Below are 12,748 nucleotides of genomic sequence, written 5' to 3' on the forward strand. Positions count from 1 at the left end.
CTAAATCATAATTTTGACTATCTACTAATTATCACTGTCACAATTAAGACTTATGTCATATATTCATTCATTTCTGTCGTAATTTCAACAATTTAATAACCTTTTTTTTTTCTTATGTGTCGAAAATGTGCTTTCATAAAATACACTATCAAGTCCCATACACAAACCACTCAACCCAAACGGCAAAGAAACCACATTTATTACTTACATTAACTATACTTACATAGCATATAACATTCACACAGCACATATTCTCACAAACAAAAGCATGTGTGATAAAAGAGCATATGAAGAAAACAGGTGATGGATCTGTGTGTGTGTGTGTGTGTGTGTGTGTGTGTGTGTGTGTGTGTGTGTGTGTGTGTGTGTGTGTGTGTGTGTGTGTGTGTGTGTGTGTGTGTGTGTGTGTGTGTGTGTGTGTGTCTTCTAAACCCTTTATTATCGCAAAGAGCATGTGTGATAAGTGAACGACAGAACCCTCAAAAGCTGATGATATGGATCTGATTATCACACACACACACACACATCCTGTGTTCATCATCAGTTCTGCAGTGTTATCTCTGAGCACACACACTCTACACGCGTGCGGGGTAGAAGAACTTCCCAGCGTAGCGGCCGTGATTGTGCAGGTCAAACGGACTCAGGACTTTCCGGATGCCCAGCATGTTTGCCCTCGCGACCCGCTGGAAGCTCCAGGGGTTCTGGTTATTAGCCTCGCGGTCGGCCTGATCCTGATACAGCGCCGCCAGACTCTCTCTGCTCACCACCTGCAACACACACACACACACACACACCTATTCAACTGGGTTCTTCTACTAAACTCGTTTCTCAGAAACACTTGCAGATTTAACCCTGTCAATTCTGATCGAAACCGACTAAACACACTTTTTAATGGAGTGAATATACTAGATTTTAATTCCATAATATTATTTTTTTATAATATTTTGTGTTTTGAGGGGATTTCATGGTAGCAAACAATATTTATCTCTAATTTATGCACCATTTATTTCTCTGTTTGCATGCATTTGGTAGATGCTTTTATACAAAGCGATTTCCGTTATACTAGATTTACTATATTGTAATTCCATAATATTAATTGTTCAATATTTTGTGTTTTGAGGGGATTTCATGGTAGTAAACAATATTTACTTCTACTTTATGCACCATTTATTTCCATATTAAATACAAATATCATAAAAACAATTTATACTGCCCCCCCCCCCCAATTAATGAAGTATTTAAGTAAAAAAATTAAAAATAATTATATATATGTACTTTTTAGTCCCATAATATTTATTCTTTATAACTCTATTTATATGTATAACTCCTGCATCATTTATTTCTATATAAAATAATAAATACTTTTTTTTCCAATAATAATGCCATGTTTAAAGTAAAAAAATAAAGCAAATGTATTGAAAAGAAAGAAGGAAAATCATATGTAATATCAGATGGCCCTACATATAAATATATAGATTCTTCTTGTTCGAAATGTTTTTTCAGTTATGATTACGCTAGCGAGACGCCCAAGTTTACTTCACTATATTACAATTAAATCCTAATCTTATCATGTTCATAATAAAACAATTAGCATTTGTCAAAAAAATTATAAAATAATATTATCCTCTAAAATATTATATCTTTTTTATCGCATCACATATTTTAGTAGTTATCATAAATTAGGTATCATTTGAAACTTACGAACTCAGAATTCATCCTGCGAAAACCGTTTTGAAATTGGATGTTGCGTTACCATAGAAACGGAACTCTAAATTCTTTTATCAGGCTCCTCCCCTTTTGGGCGCCATCATGTTTCATAATTTATCATCAAAACCTTTTCTAATCTTGACAAAACACGTTGTCAGAAAGGTCTGAGTCTCAAGGTTCCATATTTTTTGACAGAAGTGATATTTGGAGAGTAATGTATTAATTTGTTACGGCAGAATGCATACAATTAAATTCAAAGGAATGTATGTCACCCGGTGGCCATTTTTGGTATTACGCCTAAACAAAATCTCATGGGAACTTCAATTTTTGTGATATCAACTTCAAATTTGGAACAACCTGGCTTTGCCTTTATAGTAAAAAATATATTTTATATAAAAGAGAAAAAATCTAGGTACAGTATATTTGATTTACTGTAAATTTAAACTTCCATCCCTTTTTCATACTTTCATTTTTTTGAAGTGCGTTCACTGCATTCTTGAATTACAACCATTTAAGTTTGAATGTCCATTCTCAAAAAGGGGGGTGACAGTTAAGAGGTTAAAAAAACATTTTGTAACCAATAATTTGATTAAAAATAAAAAAATTCAAGTAGAAAATTTTTTAGAACTGTTAAAAAAAAAATTTTGTAACCAATAATTTGATTAAAAATAAAAAATAAAAAAATCCAAGTAGAACATTTTTTAAAACTGTTCAGTGCACTAAATAAACACACAGCATAATGTTACGCAACCCTTTCCTCATTCGTGTTATTGCCAAATATACATGCAGAAACAGCCGCTTATGAAAAAGCATAAGAGGAAGTTATTGTGGGCGAACCTTGGCTGGAAAGGACAGCTTCTTGGCCACTTCTGAGAGCACCGGCTCGACCTCACCCAGCTCGACGTGACCTCCGACCTCCAGGACCAGCCGGCCACACTTCACCGGGGTCACGTAGTGGTCGATGGCCCCTTTCCCGCCGCCCATGCGCTGACCCAGGCCTTTACGAGTGATGGGTTTGTACGGCGCCCTGAAGCGCCACAGGGCGAAGGTGGTGCTGGGGTCCATGCGCCGGTTAATGGTGAGACGCATCATCTCCATGTGACCCCAGTGCAAGTATCCGCCGCCCAGAGCCTAAACACACAATCACACACAGATAATAATAATCATAATCATATACACAAAAGACACAGAGCTCTGATGAGTATTACATGTGCACAATAATCAAAGGAAAGATTCTCTCCACACACACCGCGGGTCTCCTTACATACACATGTTTCTACGGTGGCCCTGAACGGACAAACGTGTTTCGTCACTATGTTGTTCTTCGTGTAAAGAAACGAACTAAAGTCAGCGAATAAAACACTCACACAATGATGAACAAGTGACAATAATATTATGTTTTTGTCTCCTAAAAGAAAAAAGTGATTCTGAACTGAAACGAGTCGTCAGTAATTCAGTCTCACTTCCTGTTGAACCTGCGCAGGTTTCTAATTTGCATAATGCCAGCCTGTGGTCCTGATTGGCCGAGCAGCGTCTCTTAGCTCCGCCCTCAAACACTAGTGTATCTGAGACTGGAAGAGTTTGTGTTGTTCGTGTCGAGAATACGCTGTTTTCTGAGATTGATACGGTAAAACCCACGCCATCGTTACTGTTCGTATCACTGTGATCAAGAACTGAGATTCAGATATGATAATGAGCATTTGCTTTCTGACCAATCACAGCAGAGCAGCTCTCAGAGAGGCGGGGCTTAGAGAGACTGAAAGCGTTTCCGACACTGAGAGAAAAGAGTGGAGATTATGAGGAAATGAATGTGTTTTTTGACTTTTGATGCATGTGAACCTATTAAAATAGTAAGATGTTTACATGCAACTTTCATTATTCTGATGATTCACTAAGAATTTTTACTGACATCATTCATAATGATACTCGCATAGAGTCCATGTTACTGGTCACTGTGTTAATCTACTAAAACATTGAATTTTTTCTCTGACGCACATAAAATGTCTTTATTTCGACATTTTCGGCCATTATTATAATGCATTATATTCACGTCACGCAAAGTTTCTTCAATAATCTCCCCAATAATGTGACGATTTTTCCCAATATGACATAAATCTCATTATAATCGCATTATGACGGTGCATGTAAACAGTCGTTCAGATATTCTTAATATGCATGCTAAAAACAATTAATATTCAGTAATATTATCGGTTTGACTGCACTGACACTGTCACACACATTATTTGGAGATGTGAGAAAATTCACTCTTTCTGGGATGATGTGCAGGTATAAAAAATACCAAGAATCTCTTTGTTATTACTTATGGGAAATAATAAAGGCATAGTGTGGCTTGCAAAGAAACTATAACTAGGAACTGGCTTAAAGATACTATTTTGAAGTGTAAACAATGGTTTGGAATTATTGAAGAAATCATGAACTAGAATCAAGAACTTACATATGTTCTAAAGTTGCAAAAAAAAGTGCTTTTAAAATGGACTGTGAAAATGGTTGATGTATAAATAACATAAAGACATCCTCAACTAAGTACACAGTAATTGTTACAGGAATGGTTAAGCTCTCCAGTTCGGCTTTGCTGTTCTTTAAGGACCTATACGCGTGAAACTCGAAAAATTAGAATAGTGTGCAAAAAAGTTATAATTTTGATGGTTATGGCGTACAGTTTATGAAAACCCCAAATTCAAAATCTCAGAAAATTAGATTGCTACATGAAATCAATAATAAAAAGGATTTTAAATACAGAAATGTCGGCCCTCTGAAAAGTATAATCATGCATATGTATATAGTTATATATACTAAATATATTAGTTTCACCTTTTAATTTGAAATACTGAAATACATGAACTATTGCACGATATTCTAATTTTTCGAGTTTCACCTGAATATATAAGTATGTATGTGCATGTTCCTTGATATTTAAGAATATGCACTGATATGTATTTATAAGTATACAGCTATATTTGTTATGTATATATGCATAATTTCTTTTTCTCCCTTCTGTTAATATTCTTTTTAATGTCATTGTTAATCTAGTAAATATATATATATAAAAACGGAAATTAAAAAAAGACACGGACCACAATGCCGTACTGTCCCCTGGTGAAGGTATTGGAGCTTTTGGCCGGCCCCTGAATGTCACGCAGTTTCTTCATCTCCTTCTTTGCTTGTTTCAAATTCGGGACCTTTTCCAGGAATTTGAGTTTCGGCTTCTCTGGCAGAACCACGTCTGCGATGAAGAAAAACACGATATAAATCAAAGCGCGATTCATCAAAATAAAGTGCTACGCTTCCTTTTGTTGAAAGGAATTAAACAATACAAGAACGAGCATGCAGTAAAAACTGCAGCCCTTCACGAACGAGTCTAAAAGTTGAACTGGTTAAGCACTGATGCATTACCGCTGAAATCTGGAGGAACTGCATAAGTCCTCAGTCCCGCTGACACGACCTTCATGTTGCTCTGCAGGACATCTGAAGAAAAAGAGTCACGACTAGTTAAACGGGTTCAACAACTAGTTAAAACTGGTTCACCAACTAGTTAACAGGTTCAGTTCAGCAATTAGTTAAACCGGTTCGTTAACTAGTTAACACAAGATCAGTTCAGCACTTAGTTAAAACAGGTTCAGCAACTAGTTAACAGGTTCGTTAACTAATTAAAACTGTTTCAGCAACTAGTTAACACAAGATCAGTTCCGGACTTAGATAAAACAGGTTCAGCAACTAGTTAACAGGTTCGTTAACTAATTAAAACTGTTTCAGCAACTAGTTAACACAGGATCAGTTCAGCACTTAGATAAAACAGGTTCAGCAACTAGTTAACACAGGATCAGTTCAGCACTTAGATAAAACAGGTTCAGCAACTAGTTAACACAGGATCAGTTCAGCACTTAGTTAAAACAGGTTCAGCAACTAGTTAACACAGGATCAGTTCAGCACTTAGATAAAACAGGTTCAGCAACTAGTTAACACAGGATCAGTTCAGCACTTAGTTAAAACAGGTTCAGCAACTAGTTAACACAGGATCAGTTCAGCACTTAGTTAAAACAGGTTCAGCAACTAGTTAACACAAGATAAGCTCAGCACTTAGTTAAAACAGGTTCAGCAACTAGTTAACACAGGATCAGTTCAGCACTTAGTTAAAACAGGTTCAGCAACTAGTTAACGCAAGATCAGTTCAGCACTTAGTTAAAACAGGTTCAGCAACTAGTTAACACAGGATCAGTTCAGCACTTAGTTAAAACAGGTTCTGCAACTAGTTAACAAGTTTAGTTTAGCAACTAGTTAAAACAGGTTCTGCAACTAAACAGGTTTGTTAACTAATTAAAACTGTTTCAGCAACTAGTTAATACAAGATCAGTTAAGCACTTAGTTAAAACAGGTTCAGCAACTAGTTAACAGAAGATCAGTTCAGCACTTAGTTAAAACAGGTTCTGCAACTAGTTAACAAGTTTAGTTTAGCAACTAGTTAAAACAGGTTCTAGAAGAAGAAGAAGAAGAAGAAGTTTTATTTATATAGCGCCTTTCCAAAGCTCAAGGTTCTGCAACTAAACAGGTTTGTTAACTAATTAAAACTGTTTCAGCAACTAGTTAATACAAGATCAGTTAAGCACTTAGTTAAAACAGGTTCAGCAACTAGTTAACACAAGATCAGTTAAGCACTTAGTTAAAACAGGTTCAGCAACTAGTTAACAGGCTCAGTTCAGCAACTAGTTAAACAGGTTGCAACTAAACAGGTTTGTTAACTAGTTAAAACAGGTTCAGCAACTTGTTAACACAGGTTCATTAACTAGTTAACAGGTTCATTAACTAGTTAAAAAGGGTCATCAACTTGTAAACCACGGTTCAGCAACTAGTTAACACAGGTTCAGCAACTAGTTAACACAGGTTCAGCAACTAGTTAACACAGGTTCAGCAACTAGTTAAAAGGTTCAGCAACTATTTATTCAACAGGTTCAGCAACTTCACTAACTGGTTATCTTCATAACTAGTTAACACAGGTTCAGGAAAAAGTTAACACAGGTTTAACAAATTATAGTTAACAGGTTTAGCAACTAGTCAACACAAGTACATGTTCAGGTACAGTGGGTAAAATATCATAACCCACATTTAACAAGTGGTTATTATAACCAAATAAACCAGGGTATGAATCAAGTATATACAGTCAGTATATATATATATATATAATTTATTTATTTTTTATTAATGATGCATAATCAGTAATGCTGCAGATTACTGCAAACTAGTACGATTACCCTATTCATGAGTACCATGGTATTAAGATAGTAAGAATACGATGTACACGTCCAGAACCCATGGTTTCGCCATACTATATGCCGTTAGTGATACTAAATAAAGGAAATAATGTATATAAAATAGAGCAATTAATACATGCGAGATTATTTGTCTTAGATCTACCTGGCTGGCTTGATGTCCGGGCAAAGCCCAAAAACACACTCTTTAGTGCTGAGAACATGATTGATTATACACAATAGAAACGTGTATAAATCTTCATTGGATCTCAATTATAAAATTCACTTCAGAATCTCATGGAACCACAAGGTCGCTGCCATGTTTGACCAACATCCGGTGTGTCGGTGAAAGTCATCCGGTGGAAACAGTCGTGCATATCACGAGTTCCGCGTGTTTACGGTTCATCCGAGTTTTATTATAGATGGTTGTAGTTTGAAAGTAAATAATCAAATAAATAAATGTTTAAAAAACTTTTAAAGTGCTATAAAATCAGGAAATACTACTATATATATATAATTAAATTGTACACAGTATGCACACCTACTTTATGCATGGAATTTTTCCAATGTACAACTTTTGTCAAAATGTGAACGTGCATTTTATATCCAAGAAACCACTGCACTTGAATTTGTAACGTTTCTTAACAATTATTCTGTCAAAAGAGACATTTTACACAAATATGCCACATTTAGTTTCTGAGATGATAACTGGACGCCTCCTGCTTCATTTAAGGTAATTAAATGTAACACTAATTTTGAAAGGTTCCATATTGCATATTTTTACAAATTCTATGTTTAAGCATTAGCAGGTCGATGCACTAAACTTATGAAGCCACGCCCTAATGACAATCAGCGACACCTGTCACATGATCACTGATTATTAACACACACATCTCAGCAGTGAGGAACAGAACAATCAGGTATAACTTTAACTAGTCCTCGGAATACAGATTTAACTCGGTGATCTTTCTCCGGTAAATCTATAAAACAAATGCTTTAATTTGCAGTGCAATTACAATTGATCTACTATAACGCATATTTCCAAACAGAAACACTCATCTCATCACAGTAAGAGTCTCTTCTGCTCAACAAGCTGCATTAATGTGATCAAAAATACAGTAAAATAGTGACATATTATTACAATGTAAATCAGCTGTTTTTAATGTGAATATATAGTAAAGTGTAATTTATTCCTGTGATCAAAGCTGAATTTTCAGCATCATTACTCCAGTCTTCAGTGTCACATGATCCTTCAGAAATCACTATAATATGATGATTTGATGCTCAATTATTATTAAAATATATAAAAATTAATATATACAGTACCGGTCATAGTTTTGGAAATTTTTTAATGTTTTTGAAAGAAGTCTCTTATATGCTCATCAAACCTGCATTTATTGAATTAAAAAATACAGTAATAAATTTGAAATACTATTCCAATGTAAATCAGCTGTTTTCTATGTGAATATATAAAATGTAATTTATTCCTGTGATCAAAGCTGAATTTTCAGCATCATTACTAATAAATGCTAATTTCTTTGCATATTCATATAGATTCCAAACAGTAAAATTAGCTGTTTTCTATGCGAATATATAGTCAAATGTAATTTATTCCCATTTATAATCAATTTAAGATCATGTAAATAGATTATAAATAGAAATAAATTACTTTTGACTTCAGAAATGCACATTTTTTGCATTTTCATATCTCAGGTCCACACGATGTCGGAGTGCTCTGAGGCGACCCGAAATCCCATTCAATGCGATTTTCCGTATTGCTTTTCCGAGGACGGTCGCCTACGGCACCGAGAAACCCACGAACCCTACCGGTTCCCGTTCAAACTACACGACGCTTGTGAAACGGAACGAGAGCACCGTAGCCTGTGTCTCTACATCTCCCGGCACGTGTACCACCTCTTAGAAACCAAGTTTCAGCTCATTAAAGTGTTTCTGGAGGATAGTTTTGTGTTCATGAGCGCAGGAGCACTGGAGAATCCCGGGAGTCTCCTGGTTCTGATCCAGGATTTGGGAACGGTGAGGAGTGGCGTGTGGAGTTGGAAAGTCTCGGCACACGATGGACTTGAACGAGGAACTCAGATCCCGTATATACGCTGGGCTTTGCTTGAATCCGGTGGCGTTCTCCTGATGAATCCCAACGAAGGTTTGCAGACTCACGAGCAACACGTCCGGTTGGTTTGGGAACGCCTGCTTTCCCAAAGTTCTCCCGAACACATTTTGATAGTCGCACACGGATACGGAGGCCTGGCGTTCGTGGATCTTCTATGCCGTGAGATTGAAGAGGTTCAACGAAAAGTGAAAGCCGTGGCGTTCTTGGATTCGTCCCACAGCTTTTGGCACCAGCCGTTGGGAAACGCGGGTCGCGACTGGTTGAAATCCCACTCCAGATCCTGGATTCCCAGCAGAAAGCCTCTGAATCGCTCCGTGGGATCACTGAAGGCCGGCTGCACACAGGTCTCCGCTGGGACTCAGTGTCACGACTCGGCGCCCGGCGTTTGCATGGAGTCCGTGTTTCGTTTCTTCTCCAAGATGATCAAACCTAAAGTCCCACCGACTCCATTCGGGATCATCACCAGGAGCAAGAGCCGGGCCAGTGAGCAAAACAACAACATCTAATGATCAAATCTCTAATAAAAATGAGCATTTCTGTTCTTTACGCTCTTGTTTCTTGTAGTGTTTATTGTAAATGATTTATAGGTGCACATCATCATTCGTAATCTTGAATCCTCTTGCAGAATCTCTTCTAATATTTATCCTTACAGTTTAAACACCGCCTTACTGAATCATGCCTTGACTATGTTAATACTTAATATTTAGAATATGTTAAAGGTCCCATTTTGTTCAACTTTCTGAAGTTTTATTTTAGGTTTTGATGTCCTTAAGAATATATATTTTCAGTATAAGAACCAAAAACCATCCCAATATATTTTTACAGCTCCTTTCTCAGGTCGAATTTGGCCCGTCTACTTAATATTCATGAGCCTCTCTCTCTGATTGGCCTGTTGTTTTCTGAGTGACGCACCATTTGTGGGGGCGGAGACTAAGTAGTTCTGACATCACATTTATACGGAAAAGGCACAGCTACTTTATTTCAGTTTTAACAATATGGGACCTTTAATTTATTGTGATGTCAAAGTGTTTTTTCTCCTTCTTGATCTAAATATATTATTTAGTTTTTTCATCACAGTCGCCTTTGGCAAATTTTCCATAAAGCTGCATTGAAAAATTTATGGAAATTTGCAGTTAATATGAATGATTTATCGGTGCACATTATTATTGTGTTAAATTTATGTTCCTCATAATGTTGAATGAGAATAAGTTCCTCTTGCAGCATCTCTTCTCTTCCCTGATGATGTGGGCGGGGCTATAACCTGTCACTCACATGAGATCAGCCAATAGCAAACCACAACCATCCAATCAATTCCCCACAGACACAATCAAGCCCCGCCCACATCTGTTCTTGTTCCAGAAGCGTTTCGCTCGAATTTACGACACAATACAGGAGAAAAGACTAGTGCATGCTGTTAGGGTTAGTCAACACTAAATCAATGTTTAGAATCAAATGTTCCTTCATTTTTGTACATGATTCATCAGTGACACCAAAGAAAAACACGTTTAACGACCTGTAATAACTTGTTTCACCTCTTAACCTCTTAAAGTGGGAACTCCCTCCCACTTCATATTAATTGCTGTAATACAATTGTCAGTTTCAAGACAAATCTGAAAAAACACTTTTACTCTCTTGCTTTTAATTCTCTTTAAATTTTATTAATGTTATATTCTAAAGCTTTATTAATTTATTCAAGTGTATTTAAGGAGTCCTGTACTCATTTTTTTGTCAAGGCATATTGTTTCTGCCTTTCCTGTTTTAACTTGTGAAGCACTTTGGGTCAACTGTTGTTCGGTAAAATGTGCTATACAAATAAAATGACTTGACTTGACTTAAAGACAGAGACCACATTCACTACTGGATCATGTTATAAAAATTTAGTTAAATGTCTTGTTAGTCATTATTTTATGAAAGTAAAAATGCGTTGAAATTATGAAAGCTTGTTTCCACCACAGATTAAAACATTTTAAAATATAATTGCAACTTTTTATCTCACAATTGCGAGTTTACATCTCACAATTCTGACCTTTTTCTCTCAATTGCGACATCTTTTCTCAAAATTGTGAGTTATAAAGTCCAATTCTAAGGAAAAATTACTCAAAAAGACTTTTATCTCAGAATTGCATGTTTATATCTCACAATTCTGGCTTTATAACATGCAATTCTAAATGTATGTCTCCCAATTGCATGTTTAAAGTCAGAATTGCAGGATATAAACATACAATTTTGAGAAAAAAAGTCAGAATTATGAGTTTATATCTCACAATTCTGAGGTAAAAAGTTGCAATAACCTTTTTTATTCTGTGGCGGAAACAAGCTTCCATAGAAAATGGTGTTTTATGTTAACTTATAAATATCGGTAACACTTTACAATAAAGCCTCATTTGGTAACATTAGTTAATGCATTAACTAGCAACGAACAGCTTTTATTTACATTTGTTAAAGGTACAACGTATGTTTTTAGCAGTATAACAAAACTGCATGTATTTAGTGGAAGAACATTGTTTTGGTTGTGCTTCGGCTCTGTGCGGATGAATATGATTATTCTTCTGCTTATAAAACATTCACTACTTGAGAAATAACCCGTATAGATATTACGCTGAAGACGTTACTGTAGTTTCACACATTAATATAACGATACTTTATGAGAATAAACTCCAGCACTAATGAAATGATCTTCACAACAACAGATCATCTTTACAGTGAACTCTGTTAGAGACAAATATGAGATTATCTGTTCAATAACACACACACACACACACACACACACACACACACACACACACACACACACACACACACACTAACAGGATCTGATGTTGATTCTTGTTTTATTACGAGCTCTGTCTCTTTCTCCAGCAGAATCTCCTCTGGTCACACGCACACACACTCACACCTAACCCCGTACCTCCCACACCACACACAAACACACACACACACACAAACACTCTCACACATACACACATTTCCGTAAACAATAGTAAATAATTGTATTCCTTAAAACTCCTTGAAAAAAAATGTTGTCTTAAAATATCTTGAATGTAACTCGACACCCGTGCCTCATTTATTATGCGCGGCTCTATGAATATGCAAATGAGCCCCGCCTCCACTCACTCACTCACTCAGAGATCCACTCGTTGACGATCACACGTTGATCTGATTGATTACAAGGTAGTTTGTGACGTCAGAAACACCAGCGATTTCAAAGCGTGTTTTTGAGACTGTCTTTGGTTCACTGCAGTTTTAAGCAGAAAATACTCAGCAATGCTGTCGACTTATGAATTTACACATGCTTTGTGTTAAAGCATATTAAAAACACCACATAGACACATAAACAACATTAAACGCTGGATTTTCACCACAGGGGGACTTTAAATAGTGTAAAATTACCTTCGATTTGTCATGAAACTCCCACAGGTCAGTGTGAAATCAATAAGCTTTATTTTAAAAAAACATCATACAAAAATGTCAAACACAAGTACACAGAATAAACACACCGGATGTTGTTTCCACAGGAAACTCTACATGAAACTCCATCTCTGTTAGATGTCGTGGTACAGCAGCTCATATTTGGGAACGTTTCTCGGGTCTATTGGGCTCCGAACGATCAGTTTTCCTCTCATGGCGCCTCGATAGATCACTTCGATCA

The 12,748-nt window shown here is 36.3% G+C and overlaps 3 protein-coding genes across 6 annotated transcripts in view; 1 reads left to right on the top strand and 2 right to left on the bottom strand.

Annotated features, from left to right (window-relative positions):
* Positions 1-178: 178 nt before the first annotated feature.
* On the bottom strand, positions 179-7,322 carry mrpl16 (mitochondrial ribosomal protein L16). Its single transcript, XM_077238044.1, has 5 exons — positions 7,138-7,322; positions 5,122-5,193; positions 4,803-4,951; positions 2,545-2,838; positions 179-767 (listed from the first exon to the last, which is right to left on the bottom strand). Exons 1-5 carry the CDS (start codon positions 7,193-7,195, stop codon positions 576-578), a joined length of 765 nt encoding a protein of 254 aa, XP_077094159.1. The 5' UTR covers positions 7,196-7,322; the 3' UTR covers positions 179-575.
* A 493-nt stretch (positions 7,323-7,815) lies between these two features.
* LOC143746238 (cotranscriptional regulator ARB2A homolog) lies at positions 7,816-9,645 on the top strand. 3 transcript variants are annotated; one of them, XM_077238003.1, is made up of 2 exons: positions 7,816-7,891; positions 8,685-9,645. In XM_077238003.1, the coding sequence occupies exon 2, from the start codon at positions 8,694-8,696 to the stop codon at positions 9,603-9,605; it is 912 nt and encodes a 303-aa protein (XP_077094118.1). In that variant the 5' UTR covers positions 7,816-7,891; positions 8,685-8,693; the 3' UTR covers positions 9,606-9,645. The 3 variants fall into 3 exon arrangements, with proteins under 3 accessions (XP_077094118.1, XP_077094117.1, XP_077094115.1); XM_077238002.1 differs by having other exon boundaries at positions 7,830-7,945; XM_077238000.1 differs by having other exon boundaries at positions 7,854-8,039.
* Positions 9,646-12,517: 2,872 nt separating this feature from the next.
* Positions 12,518-12,748, bottom strand: part of txnl4b (thioredoxin-like 4B) — a 4,089-nt gene continuing 3,858 nt past the window's right edge. For both annotated transcript variants that reach the window (XM_077238022.1, XM_077238023.1), the window contains exon 3: positions 12,518-12,748. This exon is cut by the window's right edge and continues 59 nt beyond it. In XM_077238022.1, the coding sequence (XP_077094137.1) occupies positions 12,642-12,748 (107 nt within the window). In that variant the 3' untranslated portion in view covers positions 12,518-12,641.

Source organism: Siphateles boraxobius, unplaced genomic scaffold (genome assembly GCF_051911475.1).
Source record: "Siphateles boraxobius isolate OS27281-9 unplaced genomic scaffold, OSU_SipBor_1 215, whole genome shotgun sequence".
Taxonomy (NCBI): domain Eukaryota; kingdom Metazoa; phylum Chordata; class Actinopteri; order Cypriniformes; family Leuciscidae; genus Siphateles; species Siphateles boraxobius.

Coding starts and splice junctions, on each gene's coding strand:
- mrpl16 (XM_077238044.1), bottom strand. CDS start 7,195: ATGTTCTCAGCACTAAAGAGTGTGTTTTTGGGCTTTGCCCGGACATCA. Junction 4,952..5,121: donor AGTTCCTCCAGATTTCAGCG/GTAATGCATCAG, acceptor TCTTCATCGCAG/ACGTGGTTCTGCCAGAGAAG. Junction 768..2,544: donor AGCTGTCCTTTCCAGCCAAG/GTTCGCCCACAA, acceptor TGTGTGTTGCAG/GTGGTGAGCAGAGAGAGTCT.
- LOC143746238 (XM_077238003.1), top strand. CDS start 8,694: ATGTCGGAGTGCTCTGAGGCGACCCGAAATCCCATTCAATGCGATTTT.